Source organism: Haliaeetus albicilla, chromosome 7 (genome assembly GCF_947461875.1).
Source record: "Haliaeetus albicilla chromosome 7, bHalAlb1.1, whole genome shotgun sequence".
NCBI lineage: Eukaryota > Metazoa > Chordata > Aves > Accipitriformes > Accipitridae > Haliaeetus > Haliaeetus albicilla.
The window spans coordinates 39,575,654-39,591,661 of record NC_091489.1 but is presented as its reverse complement, the minus strand read 5'-3'; the positions used below and the strand labels follow the sequence as shown (position 1 = coordinate 39,591,661).

General features: G+C 54.4%; 2 protein-coding genes across 3 annotated transcripts in view; one reads left to right on the top strand and one right to left on the bottom strand.

Annotated features, from left to right (window-relative positions):
• Positions 1–423: 423 nt before the first annotated feature.
• Positions 424–9,241, bottom strand: PAFAH1B2 (platelet activating factor acetylhydrolase 1b catalytic subunit 2). Its single transcript, XM_069787902.1, has 6 exons — positions 9,118–9,241; positions 8,052–8,139; positions 7,295–7,384; positions 6,350–6,466; positions 5,277–5,399; positions 424–4,614 (listed from the first exon to the last, which is right to left on the bottom strand). The coding sequence occupies exons 1-6, from the start codon at positions 9,144–9,146 to the stop codon at positions 4,336–4,338; spliced, it is 726 nt and encodes a 241-aa protein (XP_069644003.1). The 5' UTR covers positions 9,147–9,241; the 3' UTR covers positions 424–4,335.
• Positions 9,242–9,758: 517 nt separating this feature from the next.
• SIK3 (SIK family kinase 3) overlaps positions 9,759–16,008 on the top strand; it is a 92,196-nt gene continuing 85,946 nt past the window's right edge. For both annotated transcript variants that reach the window (XM_069787900.1, XM_069787899.1), the window contains exon 1: positions 9,759–9,973. In XM_069787900.1, coding sequence (XP_069644001.1) covers positions 9,779–9,973 — 195 coding nt within the window. In that variant the 5' untranslated portion in view covers positions 9,759–9,778. The remainder of the gene's footprint in view (positions 9,974–16,008) is intronic.

Below are 16,008 nucleotides of genomic sequence, written 5' to 3'. Positions count from 1 at the left end.
TGCCTCTCCCCTTCCTGCCCTCCCCTCTGGCTTTCTGTGCAGGGGGTCCCCCAGCCTCCCCTCACCTTTGCGGCACCCTCCGTCACCAGGGGTTGCAGTAATTCAAGGTAATTTGAAGTTTTTCCACTGCGGAAGTGGGAGCGATGCCACACTGTGTTTTATCACGCATCTTCTGCCAAGACCCCCCATCCCAGCTGCTGATGAGCTTCCCACATATAGGTCCCCCTCTCCACAGGCTCCGTGGCTACGCATGTCACGCTTTACGTGCCTGTGATGGGGTTTCCGGGTTTTAATTGCTCTGCCGAAACAGCTCAGCCCCACGTAATGCCGCAGAAAGCCATCTTCTAGGCTCAAAGTGACAGCCAACACCCTGCCGCCGGTTTCCCTCTGCTCTCTGTGGGACAAACGTAAAGAGACGAGCACTGCTGCTATTGTGCACTTTATTTCTATAGGTCCTCTCGGCGAGGATCCCAAAGCACTTTTCGGACAGTCTGCGTGTTGTTTCCAGGTTACAGGTGGTGACGCTGACAGCGGATGGAATGACTTGCTCGGGGACAGACGGACACCCATGCAGGAGCTGGAAGCAGAACTCCAACCGACTCCTAAGCTGCTGCTCAAACTCGAGTCAAGCTTCTGCTGGGATGACTGTAAGCTGGATTGCGTGGTGATGTGCATTCCCTGCTCATGTCAGGGCTATTAAAGAGAAATCACTGCATCATCAAAGACAAGCCGACATCCCGTCAAGGGCCAAAGTACCAGTTACCTTCACCCACAGAACCTTGCTTACAGCTTTGGGTACGGGACCTGAGCTGCGCACAGTGCAAGGAGAGGAAAAACAAAGAAAGAAAAGCCCCCCAGCCAAGCGGGGAAAAGAACAGAGTAAGCGAGGAGCCAGCAGAGTATGACTCCCAAGCCCCCCTAGGGAGGGAACGCTGTGAGTGCAGCCAGGGGGAGGATGGTTTGGCAGCTCCGTGTGGGGCAGCACCTCCCTGGTCCCCGCAGACACCAAACAGAGTCATTGACACAGAGAGGGAAGAAAGGCGAGACGCGGGTGCCTAGGCACACACACACACACACACGCTGCAACACGGTGGGGTGAAACATTGACATTTATATCGAAATATGCACTAACAGAGTGAGCTCTACCAGCCGATGCATTTTTGCCAAAGCAGAATGACAATTTTTTTTGTCCCGGGGAAGGAAGGTTCAGGGCAGTGAGCGGTTAGAGGGCAGTACCTGCGGGCAAGCAGTGCAGAGGGAGGGCACGGCCTCCTTTCACGCACAGTACAGGCTTTCCTCCTCGCAGGTTCCATCCTGCAGTCGTCCTCCTGTCCCCCCGGCAAGTCACCAAAGACTCTTTCTGTCCTTTCACATCTTTTGTTTTTTCTCTCTGCTGCGATAAACCTGCAACCGGCAACGCTCACACAGAGAAGATGGCTGGCTCCAGCACAGAGCTGTCAAATGCAGCTGGGTTGTTGATGGTGGGAGAAGCCTCACAGGGCCGGCTCCTTTCCAGCCAACCCTTAACAATGACATGGTTCCCGGTGGCCAGCCAGGGGGAGCCCAGCCCCAACCCCAGGGGACATCGGTCACCCAGAGCCAGCACTGAAGCATTTCTACGTCATGTCTCCTGTGACGAGGCACTCGGTTTTTAGTATGAAATCAGCGAGGAGGGAGAACCCCAAAACCTCGCAGCTGTGAGTGGGGCAGCTTCTTACTAGGCGGCGACGAGCAGAGCAAAGTCTGAGTGGAGGGGAAGCCGTCCTTGCTTTCATTACGCAGTGCCAGCAGTCCCCGAGGGGGTTAGGGGAGCAGAGAAGGAGGGGAGCACTGAACCAAGCACAGCACCTCAGCAAGCCAAGCCTAAGCAGAGCTGGCTCAAGTCACGCTGCCAAAGGCTCGGGAGCCTGCCAAACCTCCTGGTCCGCTCGGCACCCCGCCAAGAGGGGCTGACTCACAGCTAAGCACAGCCTCGGCCGCTGAGTTGAGAAGGCAGAGCTTTTTTCTGGAGAGTACATTCCTGGTTAGCATCTCTCGAGCCAAACGCAGCGACAGCAGGGAGGGAAGCAGGGATGATGCATAGATTAAAGTAGCATACTGCCTTTTCGCACAAGCCCAGAAACCCGAAAAGCTCAGAGGGAGCGGAACGTGTTCTATCCCATCTCCCTAAGGGGTGCCTAGGGGGTGGGAGAAGCCCTTTCTCCAGGAATCCTCCACTGCAGCATATTTGTAACACTTGATTTTCCCACTCTCCCTTGCTCCAGCTTCTCCAGCCAGCACCTTATCGGCAGCACGAGCAACCCTCCCTTAAAGCCCGTCCTGCAAGGCAGCAGAGCTCCAGAGCAAGCCTCAGGGAGCAGTGCGTCCCTAGTTGGGTTCGTGGGGGCAGGACCGTACTCTCTCCTCTACCACAGCACTCCAAAACTTCCTACTTCTGATCCTGGCAAGCGGAACGCTTCATCTTTCCTTCATCTGTGTGTAGATCACATATACTGGAAACAAAACACACACTATGCATGCAATCCAGGCAGAAATCCTGCTACGATCAAGTCTACAGGAAGAAGGGAACGTAGTGGGGACAGTAAAGTATTCCTTAATGCTAGGTTATAGACTGCATTCAACACCAGCACCCTTCATTATAAAAAAGGGCAAACAGACTATATACAGTACCTACGTACTTTGTTGCAGCGGGACACAGCAAGCAGCCCCGACACCTAAACACCCCTTGTTCAGAACACGGTATGAAGTGCCTGCTAAGAAGCTATCCATTCCTCTCCGGTTTACCGGCCAGGATAAGCACACCTGACCGCAGAGCCCGCTTAGGTGGGAAGAAGGGCAGAGAGCTGTGCTGGCAGCTCTCGGCCAGCTACCAGGGCGCGAACCATGGCGAGGTCTGCACAGCACTGCTGTGCTCTGACTCCAGCAGGTAAGCTGAGGAGGAACAGACTTTCTTTAGAAGTGTTTTCTTTGCAAGTAGAGTTATCTATTCAACTAGGGCTCTGCCTTTTGGGTCCAAACCAGTTTCTTTCTGAACAAGAGAACCTTTCCTTCTAAATGAAAGGCTGTTTTCCTACCATGGTTAGTAGACTACAACTCGCCCTTGTAACAAAAAAAACCAAACCAAACCCCCTCCTAGTTGCAGCCCCAGTAGGAGGGCACCTGCCCCTCTGGCTCCCTTGGCTAGAGGCGAAGAGCAGCGTCCAGGGCAGGAAAAGCTATGCCTTGACTTCACTTTTTACTCTAAGAGGCCATAGTTGCTCGAATAAAATGTTTATACACGTAAAACAGAAGCAATAAAGAAATATACACCTTGGAATCTGTAAAGCTTTAGACTGATTTAGGCCTTGCAGACAGGGGCTATTCATATGGGCTTCCTTTAGACAAAAAAGGAGGTAACAGTCATACTTAAAAAAATAAACCCAAAACAACCAACAATGAACGGCACCGCAAAGAGCCCTGTGGCACAGGCATCTCAGAGGAATGAAACATTGGTTCTAGACTAGCAAGGAAGTGACTGCCTTGCGTAGCATTTACTGGGCAATTAAAATCCTAAACCAAGCAACTGTTAAAAGCCAGCGACACGACACGCAGACAGGAGCAGAGAACAGGACAGCCAGCAGCACCAGAACAAGACTGCCCCTGGGGAAAGCTATGTGGGAGGAGGAAAGGTGCCCCAGCTATCAGGCATGGTGAAAGAAGCACAAGAACCAGCACCTGGGAGTGGTACAGCAGTTCGGTTAACCGTTTGTTTCTTTACATTTCTGAATTCCAGTTTCATGCTGCTTCAGAAAGAAGGAGTGAGAAAGCAACACGTGTCACTTAACACCCCCCCCCCCCCAAAAAAGAAAGAAACAATCCCCAAAACTTTCAATGGTGGGACCGAGTTTGGAAAAATGCATCTGTTCTGGCTTTTGCAAGTGGAATGTGATTCTTGTTCACAGGCTAATACACAGAGCACAATCCCTACGGCCAGGACCAGTGAGGCAGGGGGTGTGCACGGGCTGTCAGAGACAGGCTACGAGGGTTCTAGGACAACCACAGAGCAACAAGACATGAGAGGGGCACAGAGTGACAGTCCTGTTCTCGGTTTAAATGAGGAATGATTTAAAAGTAAAATTCTTCTTCAGCTAATTTCCTCCTGCAATAAAACCAACCAAGCCGGCCCTCATATGTACAAGACCAGTTAAACATTAGCCTTCCCCCTCAAAACACTAGGTACGAACATCCGGTAACATTCTACAATGGAAAGTGCTTTAAGAAAGAAGGACTCTGTAGTGCCAGTGACAGAACTGATCTGATGGGCTGGATGATGCTGTTAATGCTGACATCAGCTACTCAGGCCAGGGCAGCTCGTTTCTCCTCGGGGGTCTCCTCCAGCAGCTGCATGATCAGTTCATGGAGGGGTTTGCAGATCTTTGCATAGCCCCCTCCTGTCAGGTGCAGGAAATCAAACATGTCGTGGTACGAGATGGTGCCGTCTGAGTGCACGAAGCCGACGTCCACGTCCAGAAGCTGGACATTGGGCAGTTTGGGGAGCGAGGCTTTTAGCAGATGGTTCACCTTGGCATTCTTCTGCCGCAGCGGGTTTGGCTTCTCTCCACGAGGTAGCAGGCCCTGGCATAAGAAGGAGGCAAAAAAAGAGCTTCATATGACTGCAATGGCCTAACAATGCCTGCCTTCCCTTCCAATTCAGGCAGCCTTTCAAGACTTAGACGTTTGTGTCAAGGGGAGCTCATCCCTTGAATCAGACTTTGTCTGTTCAGACCTAATCTGAAATGCAACTGAAGGCGCCAGATGAGCTGTAAGCACAGCTGGCAAGGCACCCGCTTTCTTTTGTCTGTCTTTTTTTTTTTTTTTTTAAATGTATCACTTTCTGCTCTTTCTGTGCACTTTCAGCACTGTACTGAATGCCATCACCCAGCTTCTCAACAAGAGAGGCACCAGCTAAGCTGCCGAGGCAAGGAAACCAACTAGGATTTCCAGTGCTGGCTCTGATCTGGGCACCTATGTTCCCCTCACAGGACTTCTTCCACGCCATTTCTAAGTGGGACAGCAATGCCGCTAATGGGAACGATCACAGCTGCCTCTGGAGGGGCCGAAAGGATGACTTTTACAAAGCCAGGTGAACAAGGGGAGGCACACAGAAAGCAGAAGCTAGATAAAGCACCTGCCCTCCCCGCTAACGATCAGTAACTCCCAGTAGCGCAGAGGCACGGTACAGAGAACACGGGGCTTCCTCCGACCAGTTGGTTTTCCCAGTGCTCCAAGAAACATACCAGTACAATAACTTTGGCCTGTGGCTGCTGGCTGTTTATCAGGCGCACAATCGCCTCAATGCCACCTGCTACTTCTTCTGCTGTGTTTTCATGATTATTTGTTCCAACCCAAACAACAATGACCTACAAGGAGAAAAAAAATGTTGGCAACTTTGTCACAACAAGTTGTAATAGGCTTGCTGACCCTGAAAACCCTCTGTACACATCACCTGTGACCAGCAAGCTATGTGAATAGTCAGGCTTAAGGCTAAACTCAAGACTGCAAGAGGTCTTCAGCTGTCAGTTGTGCTGATTTCTGCAGAGTGCCTTACGAGCTTCTGCTTTGGCCCTCAGGACTGATGAGCTGCCACTACGGAAACTTTTCTGGACAGCCTAAGAGATGCCTGAGCCCACCCCATCTTGGCCAATGTACCTGCAAGAGCCTACGCTGGTCAAAAAGAGGGTAACATAGAGTTATACAGTATAGTGTAAGCTCCTTCAGGGCAGAGACAATGGTACAGCTCCACTTTTTGCTTGAAAAGATTGTAAGCTCGAGTATGAGCTCCGCTGCCTCCCTCCCTGGGGTACGCGTGGCGTAACAGCAACTTGGTGCACTGTCCGCCGCTTTCAGTATGGCCACTCGCAATTGGGCTGCAACTGTAGGTGCAGGCTGGGAAGCTGCTCTTCACCACACGTCCTGAAAACCTTTGCTACCACTTATCAAATACTTCCGCATCCTCTTCTAGAGGCCGAGAATACACCTTGGGCCTGAGGGACAGACTGCAACTCCAAGCTACGGTAAATCGTAGGCCAGATCGATGTTTTTGCTAGGACTGGGAGGTCGGCTCTGTTTACTGATGAAGTCCTCCGATTTGCACATTCAGCAGCGTAAAGCCCATCTAGGAGACGTGCAGCTCTGTTCCCAAACACTTCTGGGTCAGCCACACGCATTTCTACACCTGACGCACACTCAACCAACGGCTGCTCAAACAAAAAGCTCTAACAGTAACGGCTCACTCAGTTCTGCAGCGCTTGAGTGCTGAAGTCTCCTCTAAGTTAACGCAGGGCTGCCAGATTTGGTTTTCTGCTTATACCTTCGGTTTAATGTTCTCCAGTTCACCGTTCTTCAGTCTCCATAGAACATGACCTGTGGTGTCTCCACCAATCCCAAAATTCAGTGCATGAAGGGGTGAGAAGAGCTCTCGCCATATCTGCAACCAGAAATCAATTTGCTATTTCAGAGCAGCATCCTGGTGGTGAATGAAAGATACTACACAGACAAGCAATGTCTTCAAGGACACTAAAAATAGCCAGGAGACTTCCTCCGAAAACTCCCTTCCATAAAGGGCATTTAAACACAGGACTGGGCTTTACTTGGAGGTCCTGAAGAGACGGAGCTGCTGATGCTCAAGCACTCAGTCCCAGCACAAAGGAAGGGGAAGTTCCCTCGAGCAGCTATTTGCCCAACTCCTCAGAGACACAGAGGGTGCTGGATCTGTTGCAGAGCACCGTGTCCCCAGCTTCCCTAAGTACAGGGCAGCTGAAGAAAGTGTCTATGACCTGAAGGAATCCTTTTCATCAACAGGGAACAAAACTAGAAAAAATGGAGGCAGCTCTTGCAGAATAAAGCTGCTCTGTCACCACCGCGGCAGAGCAGCAGAACACTGCTTCACTCCGATGGAGTTTTAGAGAAAAGCCAGCATGCTGATGCCTGTAGCACCCCAGATGCTAAGGGGTTAAACGTGTTCTGCCCACGCAAGGTACACCCACAGAGATGTTGAAGGGGGTTTGGAAATCGGGAGGCGGTCAGTAACGGCTTCAGACAAAGACTGGCTTCAGAGAAAGACTGCGTGTAGCTTGGCAAGGCCTTGTACAAGCACTGGGAAGTTAAGGAAGTAGGGCAGAATAAACTGGAAAGGATGGCAGAAAAATTGGAACAGCAGAAATTGTTGGTGTTACACGTCACTATCAGTTACCCGATTTGAGAAAGAACCAATCTAATCCCTATAACCCCACCATCCTCCTTTCTTTAACGTTACCTCATACTGCTGTAGTAACTGCACCATGGAGTCACCCACGAAGAGCACATCGGGCTCCTTGTCTTTGCAGTCCAAGACAAACCTATTGTGCTGGTGAAAGAAAGCAGTAAGGTAAGCTCCACCTGACAGTTCCTCGTTGGCGTGGCTGCTGCAGGATGGAAAGAGACGGTTGCCCGGCTGGTTTCCCCTGCTGCCGAACCGTGCTGTTCCTTCCAACACCCTTCTCTGTGTTAAGCCATCAACCCCTGGATGCTCCTCCCAACTACCCCAACCCCCACAACAGCCTTGGTTCCGGCAGGACCAGCATCGCGTCTACTCTACGCACTACACACACATCAGCCATGAGCCTGTCAGATGCCCGTTAGATTCAGCGACTACCAAAGAGAGAAATGAATGGCTAGTTGCTGCAGCGAGTGTCCTCCGGCTATATCTCCCAGCCTAGGAGGAAGCGTTGCAGCAAGGGATGGGCACACCAGGCACTTAGCCACTGCTAGTTTTAGCTTTGCCACTCCCTGGTGCAGCGACACGCTGGAAAGTGCTGCTCCACGCTCTGTTTGACAAAAGGGTTGGCGATTTCTGCCTGCTAAGGGGCTGACGGGGGTATTTTCTGAAACGGTTTTGCAGGGCAGCTTTCAGGTCATGCAACGAAGCTGCTTTTCGCCTTGATTCATCATTACAAGACAGACACGTCTTGTAATGTGTGACCCTCAGGGTCAGCACTTGCCCATCAGACCCCCCCCCACCCAAGAAGCCTTACCTGTGACATCCACCTGTCATCTCCCTGAATATCTTCAGCGGCATGTGGCACTGCTGCCGGGTTGGCATCCCCCTGGCTCATTCTGTTCCTGCGGAGAGAACGTGTCAGATGAGCTCCTCGCAGCAGCCTAGCTGGCTGGCTGGGAACCGCTGCACTTCCCGGCATTCCCCACGGACAACTGATGCCTGTTCCTACGTGCGGTGACTTCTGGCCAACGACAGAACGCGTTTTCCTCCATGCCAGACCCGCTCCACAGCCTTCTACCGACCAGGCAGTGGAGGCAGGCGAGCACGACATACTGTAAAAAACCCACAGAATAAGCTCATTTCCAAGGACGCCCTGCAAAAGCGCACCTCTGCTACGCAGAGCTTTGCCGGTGTGATCCTAACGGCTCACGGCCGGAGGATTAGCTCCTCTTAGTATCAAGATTCCCAGCTTACGGCCACTGAGCTCCGCAGTTCAGCAGGATTAGCTGGCTCCGGGGGAGAGCGCATCGCGCCGGCCTCGATCCCGAAGGATCTACACCAGGAAGGGGACGGGGGTTGACGCCTCCGGCTACGGCCCCGGGCAAGCCCCAGATCCGGCCCTTCCTCCCGAAGCTGGTCCGTGCCGGCCAGCAGCGGCGGCCCTGGGCTGAACGAAGGGGGGCGGAGGGGCGGGGGGGAGGCCGGGGCCCAGCTCCTCCTCGGCGGGAGCCGCAGGTTGGGAGGCAGCGCCAGCGCCCAGGTGCCAATCATGGCGGGGCCGAGTTTATAAGGACGGCTTCCCGCCGCCGCCGCCCCCGCTCTGCCGGAGGGGGCTCCTCCTCCTCCCCGCCGCTTCGGGCGGTCTCTCCCCGCTGGGGGAGGCGACCCGGCTCCCTCCTCCCGCCCCCCCTCAGCCGCCGGCCCGGCCCGGCCCAGCCCAGCTCCGGAGCCCTGCTCCAGCCCAACCGCGGGGCGCGGCCCAGGCCTCCCCGCTCCGCCCCCGGTGTGGCCGGGCCGCTTTCCTTGCCCTTGCCCTTGCCCTTGCCCTTGCCCGGTCCCGGTCCCGGTCCCGGCGCCCCCTCTTCGCCCCGGACACTCACGGCGGCTGCGGCTCCCCCCGCGACTCCATGGCGCTCTCGGGCGGGCGCCTCCCTCCCCTCGGCCCCGGCTGCCACCGCGCCTGCGCCGCCGCCGCTTCCACTTCCGCCGCTGACAGCCCGCCAACCGCTGTTTGCCCACCCCCCTCCCCCCCGCTCCGCTTCCGGCCGCGCAGCCGAAGTTCCGCCCAGGTGCTCCGGCTGGCCTGGCCCCTAGGCGGCGCCCGGCCGCGGCGGCCTCGCCGTGACGTCATCCTCCCGGCCGTGACGTCCGCTGCCGTCATTCCCCCGTCGCGAGGCGAGGCGAGGCGTGGTCTTTGGGGCCGTCCCGTCCCCCGCCAACCTCGGGGCGGGGCGAGAGGGGAGGGGAGGGGCTCGATCGCTCCCCGGTGTTACCGGCGCCTCCCGCCCTCCACGCGGGGGCGCCCTGCCCGGCCCCGCCCCGCCCCGGCCCCGCCCCGCCGCCAATGCGGAGCCGCCGGCGGGCGGTGACGCGCGGGCGCGTCAGGGCGGTGCTGGCGTCACGGCCCCGCCCCCTCCTCCTCCCCCCCCCCGGGTTGCCGTGGCAGCCGCCCGCCCTCCTCCCTCTCCCCCCGCCCCCCCCCGCGGATGAGCTCACGCGGTGCCGCAGCCCCGAGGGGGGGGGTTTGCTCCTCGCAACAAGATGGCGGCGGCGGCTGCAGCGGCGGCGGCGAGCGGAGCGGGGGGGCCCCCTCCGGCCCCGCGGCTGCCCCCGGCCCCGCCGCCCCCACGGCCCCCCGGCCCCGCCCGCATCGGCTACTACGAGATCGAGCGGACCATCGGCAAGGGCAACTTCGCCGTCGTCAAGCTGGCCACCCACCTGGTGACCCGGGCCAAGGTGAGGGGCCCGCCGGGCCGCGGGCCGGCCTCTTCCCGCCTTCCCTTTCCCCTTCCCGTCCCGCCGCCGGGGCAGCGGCTTTCCCGGCCGGGCCCCCGGCCCCGCGGCTCGGTCTGGGGCCGCCGGGACGGAGGAGAGCGCTGCCCGCCCCGCCGGGGCGGCTGAGCGGCCGCGGAAAACGGCGTTTGTGGCGTCAGCGCCGGTCTGGCGAGCGGGGGCAGAGCAGGGGCAGCTGTCAGCGGGGCCTTCGCCGCGGTCGCCGCCGGCGGGGCGGTGAGCGGGACTGGCCGCCGGCCCGTCGTGTCCCCCCCACCTCCTCCCGGAGCCCCCGGTTCTCACCGGCGGGGCCCGCCGCGAACTCTGTGTCCGTCGCTCTGCTCTCGCCCGGCTCAATATGGAGGTGGAACGACCGGCTGCTTTGTGAGCCCGGGGATGCCATCTGACGTAGAGGGCAACACCGCCGGCCCCGTCGGGCGGGCGGAGGGTTTTCAGCAACCGATTCTCCCCCAGCCTCCGGGGGCCATGCAGCAGACCGCGAGGAATAAGGCGAGAAAGGGGCTGCCCCGGGGAGCGGTTCTAGGGCACAGGCATCCCCGGGTATGGCCTGCCTTCCTGGGCCAGTGGCCTCGCCTGCTCCCTGAGCCCTTGGAAGATCTGTGAGGAAGAAAGGGACCGCTGCCACAGTCATGATTTTGCCTGTTATGCCGTCCTCTCTGAGGGGGGGTTTCTTGCTGCATATGCCGGCACAGGCTGCCGGCGGCAATAATACCGAAGTCTTCTCCAGAAACTGTTGCAGGGTGAAAACTGGGACAGAAGCAAAAGCGGGGATGGGAAGGCAGCGGGGAGCGGGGACGAGCCCTGGCTAAGCCCCACTCGTCCGTGCGGCTGCCCTGCCCTCGGCCACCGTAGTAGCACCTCGGACGCGCTGCTGATGGAGGCCATGAACATGGTTTCGGCCCGTGTGCTTTAGCTGTCCTCCTGAACGTTACGAGAGTCGCGTTCCATTGAAGCACTGGTAGAAATCCAAAGTTACGGTCATCTGCTGAAACTCCAGCTTTTTGGCCCAGATAACTAAGTAAAATTAAAGTCAAGGGCTATGTAAACGTCGGTTGCTTAACGCCTTCCGGACAGTTCTTTTCAGAATCGGGTTATATTTGCCTGTCTTGTATAAGCTGACGTCTGTTCCTGTGCCTTCAAGCGCTAGATGCTGCAGCTTAACCTGCACTTCAGCTGCTGTGGTTCCATGCAGGGCTTGACCGTTGGTTTCCCCATTAGGAAGCTGAACTTGGCTGATAGAAGCAGGAGCGATAAGTTCAGATGCTTCAGATGCAGGAGACCGATTTTCCTGAGCGGAGATCGCTCCTGCAGCTAGAAGTTGCGTTCCTGTTTTCAGCCTCCCTCATTGAGCCCAGGTTCTTTTGAGCAGTGCTAACTCTGAGGTTTGCAAGATAGTGAGGTGGAGGGACCGTCTTTTGCGTGGGAATAGTTGATGTCTCTGAAGGATGGCAAAACGCAGGCACGCTTTGTCTGGAAATCCTATTCAACATTGGCAGGGCCAAGGCTGGCTTTTATGCCTTGCTGACGGATGATGGAAGAGGATGCGAAGCTTGATAAAACTCCTGCCTTGCTAAATAGCAGTTGGTGCTCATCTCTACCGCCGTGAGGTGGCTGGGGGTAGTTTGTTGGCTTTAGGAAGCTCTTTTCCGAGAGGATGGTGGGTTTAGTAGTTGCCTCCACCATGGAGCCTAGGTGGAGTGTGTGCGAGTTACTACAGTGGTGGGTTTGGTGCGCTTGCATGTCTTCCTGTGCTGGTGCGTGGAGGAGATGCAATCCCTCTGAAGTCCAAGCACTCTCCGAGGCCGGGGAAATACCTGTTCTGGAACAACTGCCATCTGTTCGGCTGTGCTGCTCGGTGCCTGGAAGGCTGAGCTGGAACGGCTTGGAGCTGAAACTTGACCTGGAAGCTTTCTCAGCTCTGAGGTCAGGTTTCCTTTCAAATCCCAGCCCGTGACAAGGGGTGTGAGCAAATGGATCAGTTTTTGCCTGCAAACCCGGGGCGCTATTGTTTCAGTACTTTTCCTTCACTGATGGGGCCGTGGCTACTGACTCGGGGAGAGGAGCTACTTGCTTCGAGCTCTGGGACTCAGGAGGTTAGAGGGGAGGTATCAACGTAAAACGCGTTGGAAAGGGTGAACCTGTATGGGAAGGCTTTTCTGAATGGCAGCGGGGATGCAAACTAACGCTACCGAGAGCTCATTTGCATCATGGTAGTACTTTTAACAGTTCGACTTAGTGGAAACGACTTAAAAGAAAGGAAAGCCTTGGCAAAAGTGGTCCCATTGGGTGATCTGAACAAATTCTTAGATCACGAAACGCAACCATAGTCCAGTTGCTGAGTGTGCTGGCAGCCCCTTCCAGAGGTGATCTCTTCCAGTAGTAGCTGCGCAGAAGAATGGGGCAGCGTTCAAATATAGCCACCAAATCCCTGCACAAACTTGACCCTGTGTCACATTCTCTTAGAGAAAAGCTGGTTTGCGCGTCATGGCCCCTCCTTGGGAACTGCGCTCATCCGACGTCTCGAAAGGAATTCCAGGGCGAACGTCTGCATAAGCTGGAAAATATATTGTACCCTGTCTGTGTAGACCTTTTCACGAAGGTGGAAGTCGTAACGACGTAGGCTGGTGTTCATTGCTGTGCCTGCCTTTAAAGGGGGTCTGTTGGTGGGGCGCTGGAGTCTGTTTTCCTTTCCTGTGGACATTTACCAGGTCAAGTGGACTTTGACACGACATTGGAAGATAACAGCTTGAGCGTCCCTGGCTTGCGTCCCCTTTTCCCTAAAAAAGAAAAGCAGGGAATAGTTTGGTGCCTGTTCTTGTGTGGAAGGACCGGGATTTCTCTAGCCATTTTCAAATTGAGGACTGCGTTTATTTACAGAGAGAAGGAGAGCGTGTGCTGTGTGCGCCTGGCTCTAATGGTCTGGCACACATTGCTGATGCAGAACATTGCCGTTTACATATAACTGAATTTCACAACTTGAATGTGGGTCAGCAGTGTTGGGGACACTAACGAAAGGGAATGTTAATCACCCTAAAGGACAGGAGGCCTGTATTCATAATAGTCTCTGCTGGAACTGATGAAATAGAAGGGAACAGTTGACAATTTACGTGTTGACCAAGCCAGCAATTTACATTCAGTCCCTGGCTATGCAAAGTTAGAATCCTGAGCCCTGTAAGGGAGCGCCGTTCTGATAGCTGGGCAGGAACTGGAGCTGCTTCTCTGACTTGGATTAATGGGGCACCTGCAGGATATCTTGCTGCATCTCTCCCTTTCTGTTGCCTGCCTTCTGTCCCCCTTTCCTTTGTCTCATCTTTCACAAGAAACCCTGCCTTTTTGCTGTGCTAAAAATCTTCCGAGTGACCTACCGAAAGAATTGTTTTCCATGCAATTGCCATTTCTAAATCATCCACTTCATTAGAATTGCAGCTTGGTTCAGACATGGGAGTCATTTTTAATGCTGCCTTTTTTCATAAGGGGTGGTCGGTGAGTGTTGACAGAGAGGACTTTGCGAATGCACCATGGAGCATGTGCCTTGTGGTCCTGTGCCCTTTGCATGTTGCATTTCAGTCTTCAGGAGCTGTTAGGGGTAAGGAGGGAGGAGAGGGACTGCTATGGCTGCTGTGCCATGCTGAAAGCTTGCTCTGCCCTTCTCCCCTTCCACTAGCTAGAGCGTGATGGGAGACCCAGCCAGACTGCGGAGTGTACCTGCCACGGTTGAGCTGCCCCTCTGATGTTGTTGCAAGTAATATGTTATTGTAAACATTAAGCCTTCTCTCATTCTGTGTTGCGCTGCACGTACCGAGCATTGCGTTGGGAGATGAGCATTAATTTTTGCCTCCCTTTTTCTTGTGAAGTGGAGATCAGAATTCACAGTCCTGGGAGAAGATGGCTACCTCCCAAGTCCAGGGATCTTCCTGCTGTGCTGTCTTGACGTCTTCCAGGCCAGTTGTCTGCTTAGTTTTGAGGTCCTGAGTATTTTACGTAACAGCTAGGTAACGGGCAAAGATAGGAGCCAGTCTGACTAATTGCATGTAATGGCGTGCTGTTCTACTGGCTACCTGGCTTTGTTTTATTAGATAGTAACCCAAAACTATGGTGCTTTAATTCCTGACAGAACGTAGCCCTCCTCCTACCATCACAAGCACAATTGGAGAAAGGCTAGAATTAGGCCGACTTTTTTTCTAGGTTTTTAGGGAGCTGAGACTTTTCTGGAGAATGGGAGGCACCTCTGCTTTTGCTTGGAGAGGATGTTTCCTTCCACGAGGGAACTGGCTTAGTTTCTGTGGTTTGTCTTTAGGCAAGTTGGAGTTGTCAGCAGCACAGATTTTGCGCTGGAATTCTTCGAGGTGGGCACTGTGGCACTTAAAACCAAGATAAAACTCCAGCTGGTAGACTTTACTGGTAACTGGGCTTTGCTGCTCTGGAAGGAATTGGGCTCGATTTGGCACGCTTTGGTTGCTGAATGTGGGAGGCTCAAGAAGCTGTGATGACTTGCCTGGATTTCTCTCTCCTCGAATGCGAAGCGCTCTCAGCCCAGCGGGTGGAAAAGTCTTGGCGGCTGCTTGGTCCCGCTCTTCCCTACCTCTGACGTGCAGCAACAAGGCGCGTGGCTACGGGATGATCCCAGATCGCTTCCTGTAGTCAGCACACCGAGTGCGATAATCTCCAAGTAAGCTGCATGCAGGTATGCCGTGATTCGTCATCCTTGTGTCAAATGGAAGTTGTTCGATACCGGTGCTGCGCATTTTGTGATGAGCCGTGCAAGGGTCACGCGTGGTCACCTTGTTTTAATCGTTTTCCTTTTCCGTGTTTGTTGCCACTTCACCTGTCTGCTTCTTATTTCTCTGGGCTGTAAGAAAGGCTGATGGTCATGGGTCGCTAGTTCCTCAGGCATCTATTATACCGCTGCTCACGTGGCCTCTGTTCTCACCATTTGTGTGCTGCAGAAGAGCTGTATTTTAGTTCTCGTTCAGTGGGGAGATTTAGTAGAAGACTAAAAGCTAGAAATGGACGTTGGCTAAGCATAGTTGCCAAGGTAGGGGTAAGAGGGAATATTTCTTGAAACCTCACAGAGGCATTACCTGTATCAACTGCAGGCTGAAGTACTGACATTATATGTTTCATGACAACATTTTTCTTGCTGCAGCAAGTAACTTACGATTACCAAGAGATTAATGCAAGAGCACGATTAAATTTGAGACAAGGCTGCTTCTGGATGAGTCTTAACAATGCAAACAGGTAGAAACGGGGCCAGGAGAGCCAGCTGACAGGGGCCACGGTCCTGCAGGGGCAGATTGAATGAATGGGCCTATGACACCTATCCTGCATTGAGCCTTTTTGGGCAGGGGGAGTAGTCTAAAAGAGCCAAGATAATTACTACCTACTTCTCATCTGTGTTGCCATTAGCTTAATTGGGGAGTGAGACGGGTACATCTTTTGTACCTCTCCAGCCTGGCCACCTCCCGTCCAGTATCCCTTCCTCCCAAGTGTTTGCTGTGCTGGAGCTTTGGGGCTGCTACAGCAGGAGACGAGGTGAAGCTGTGGGAGCAAAACAAATGCTGGTCAACAGGGCAATGGTATCTTTGGGCAGGTTACAGAAATTGCCCCAGCAGGGGAAAGTAGTTGCTGCTGATGGGAGCAGGAAGAGGAATGGCTGTGATGTAAGAAGGGATTGGTTTCTCTTTTCTTGGTAGACACCTTGCAGAGGTTTTATGAATGCTGTGTAGGCCTAATTAGGGTTCCTAAAGCCTGTATTCTCATTTGTGTTTGAAGGAGGAATCGCATTAGAAGGAAATAAGGAAATAGCAGTACGTTGCTGGGAGACTGGGCTCCTTGGCTATTAAGGTATTTTCACAGAGAAGCAGCAGCTAAACTCCTTTTTCCCCACGTGCTCTCTCACTGGGTCATGTGTCAGCCTTGTGCAATTGCTATAGAAATCTGCTAGCCTGAGCAGCTAGCCCCTTCTTGCTCTTGTCAAG

Excerpts from the sequence above, each read along its gene's own strand:
- PAFAH1B2 (XM_069787902.1), bottom strand. The coding sequence starts at position 9,146 with ATGGAGTCGCGGGGGGAGCCGCAGCCGCC. Across the intron at positions 7,385-8,051 it reads ATGACAGGTGGATGTCACAG|CACAATAGGTTTGTCTTGGA; the intron begins GTAAGGCTTCTT and ends TTCTTTCACCAG. Across the intron at positions 5,400-6,349 it reads TGGAGAACATTAAACCGAAG|GTCATTGTTGTTTGGGTTGG; the intron begins GTATAAGCAGAA and ends TTCTCCTTGTAG.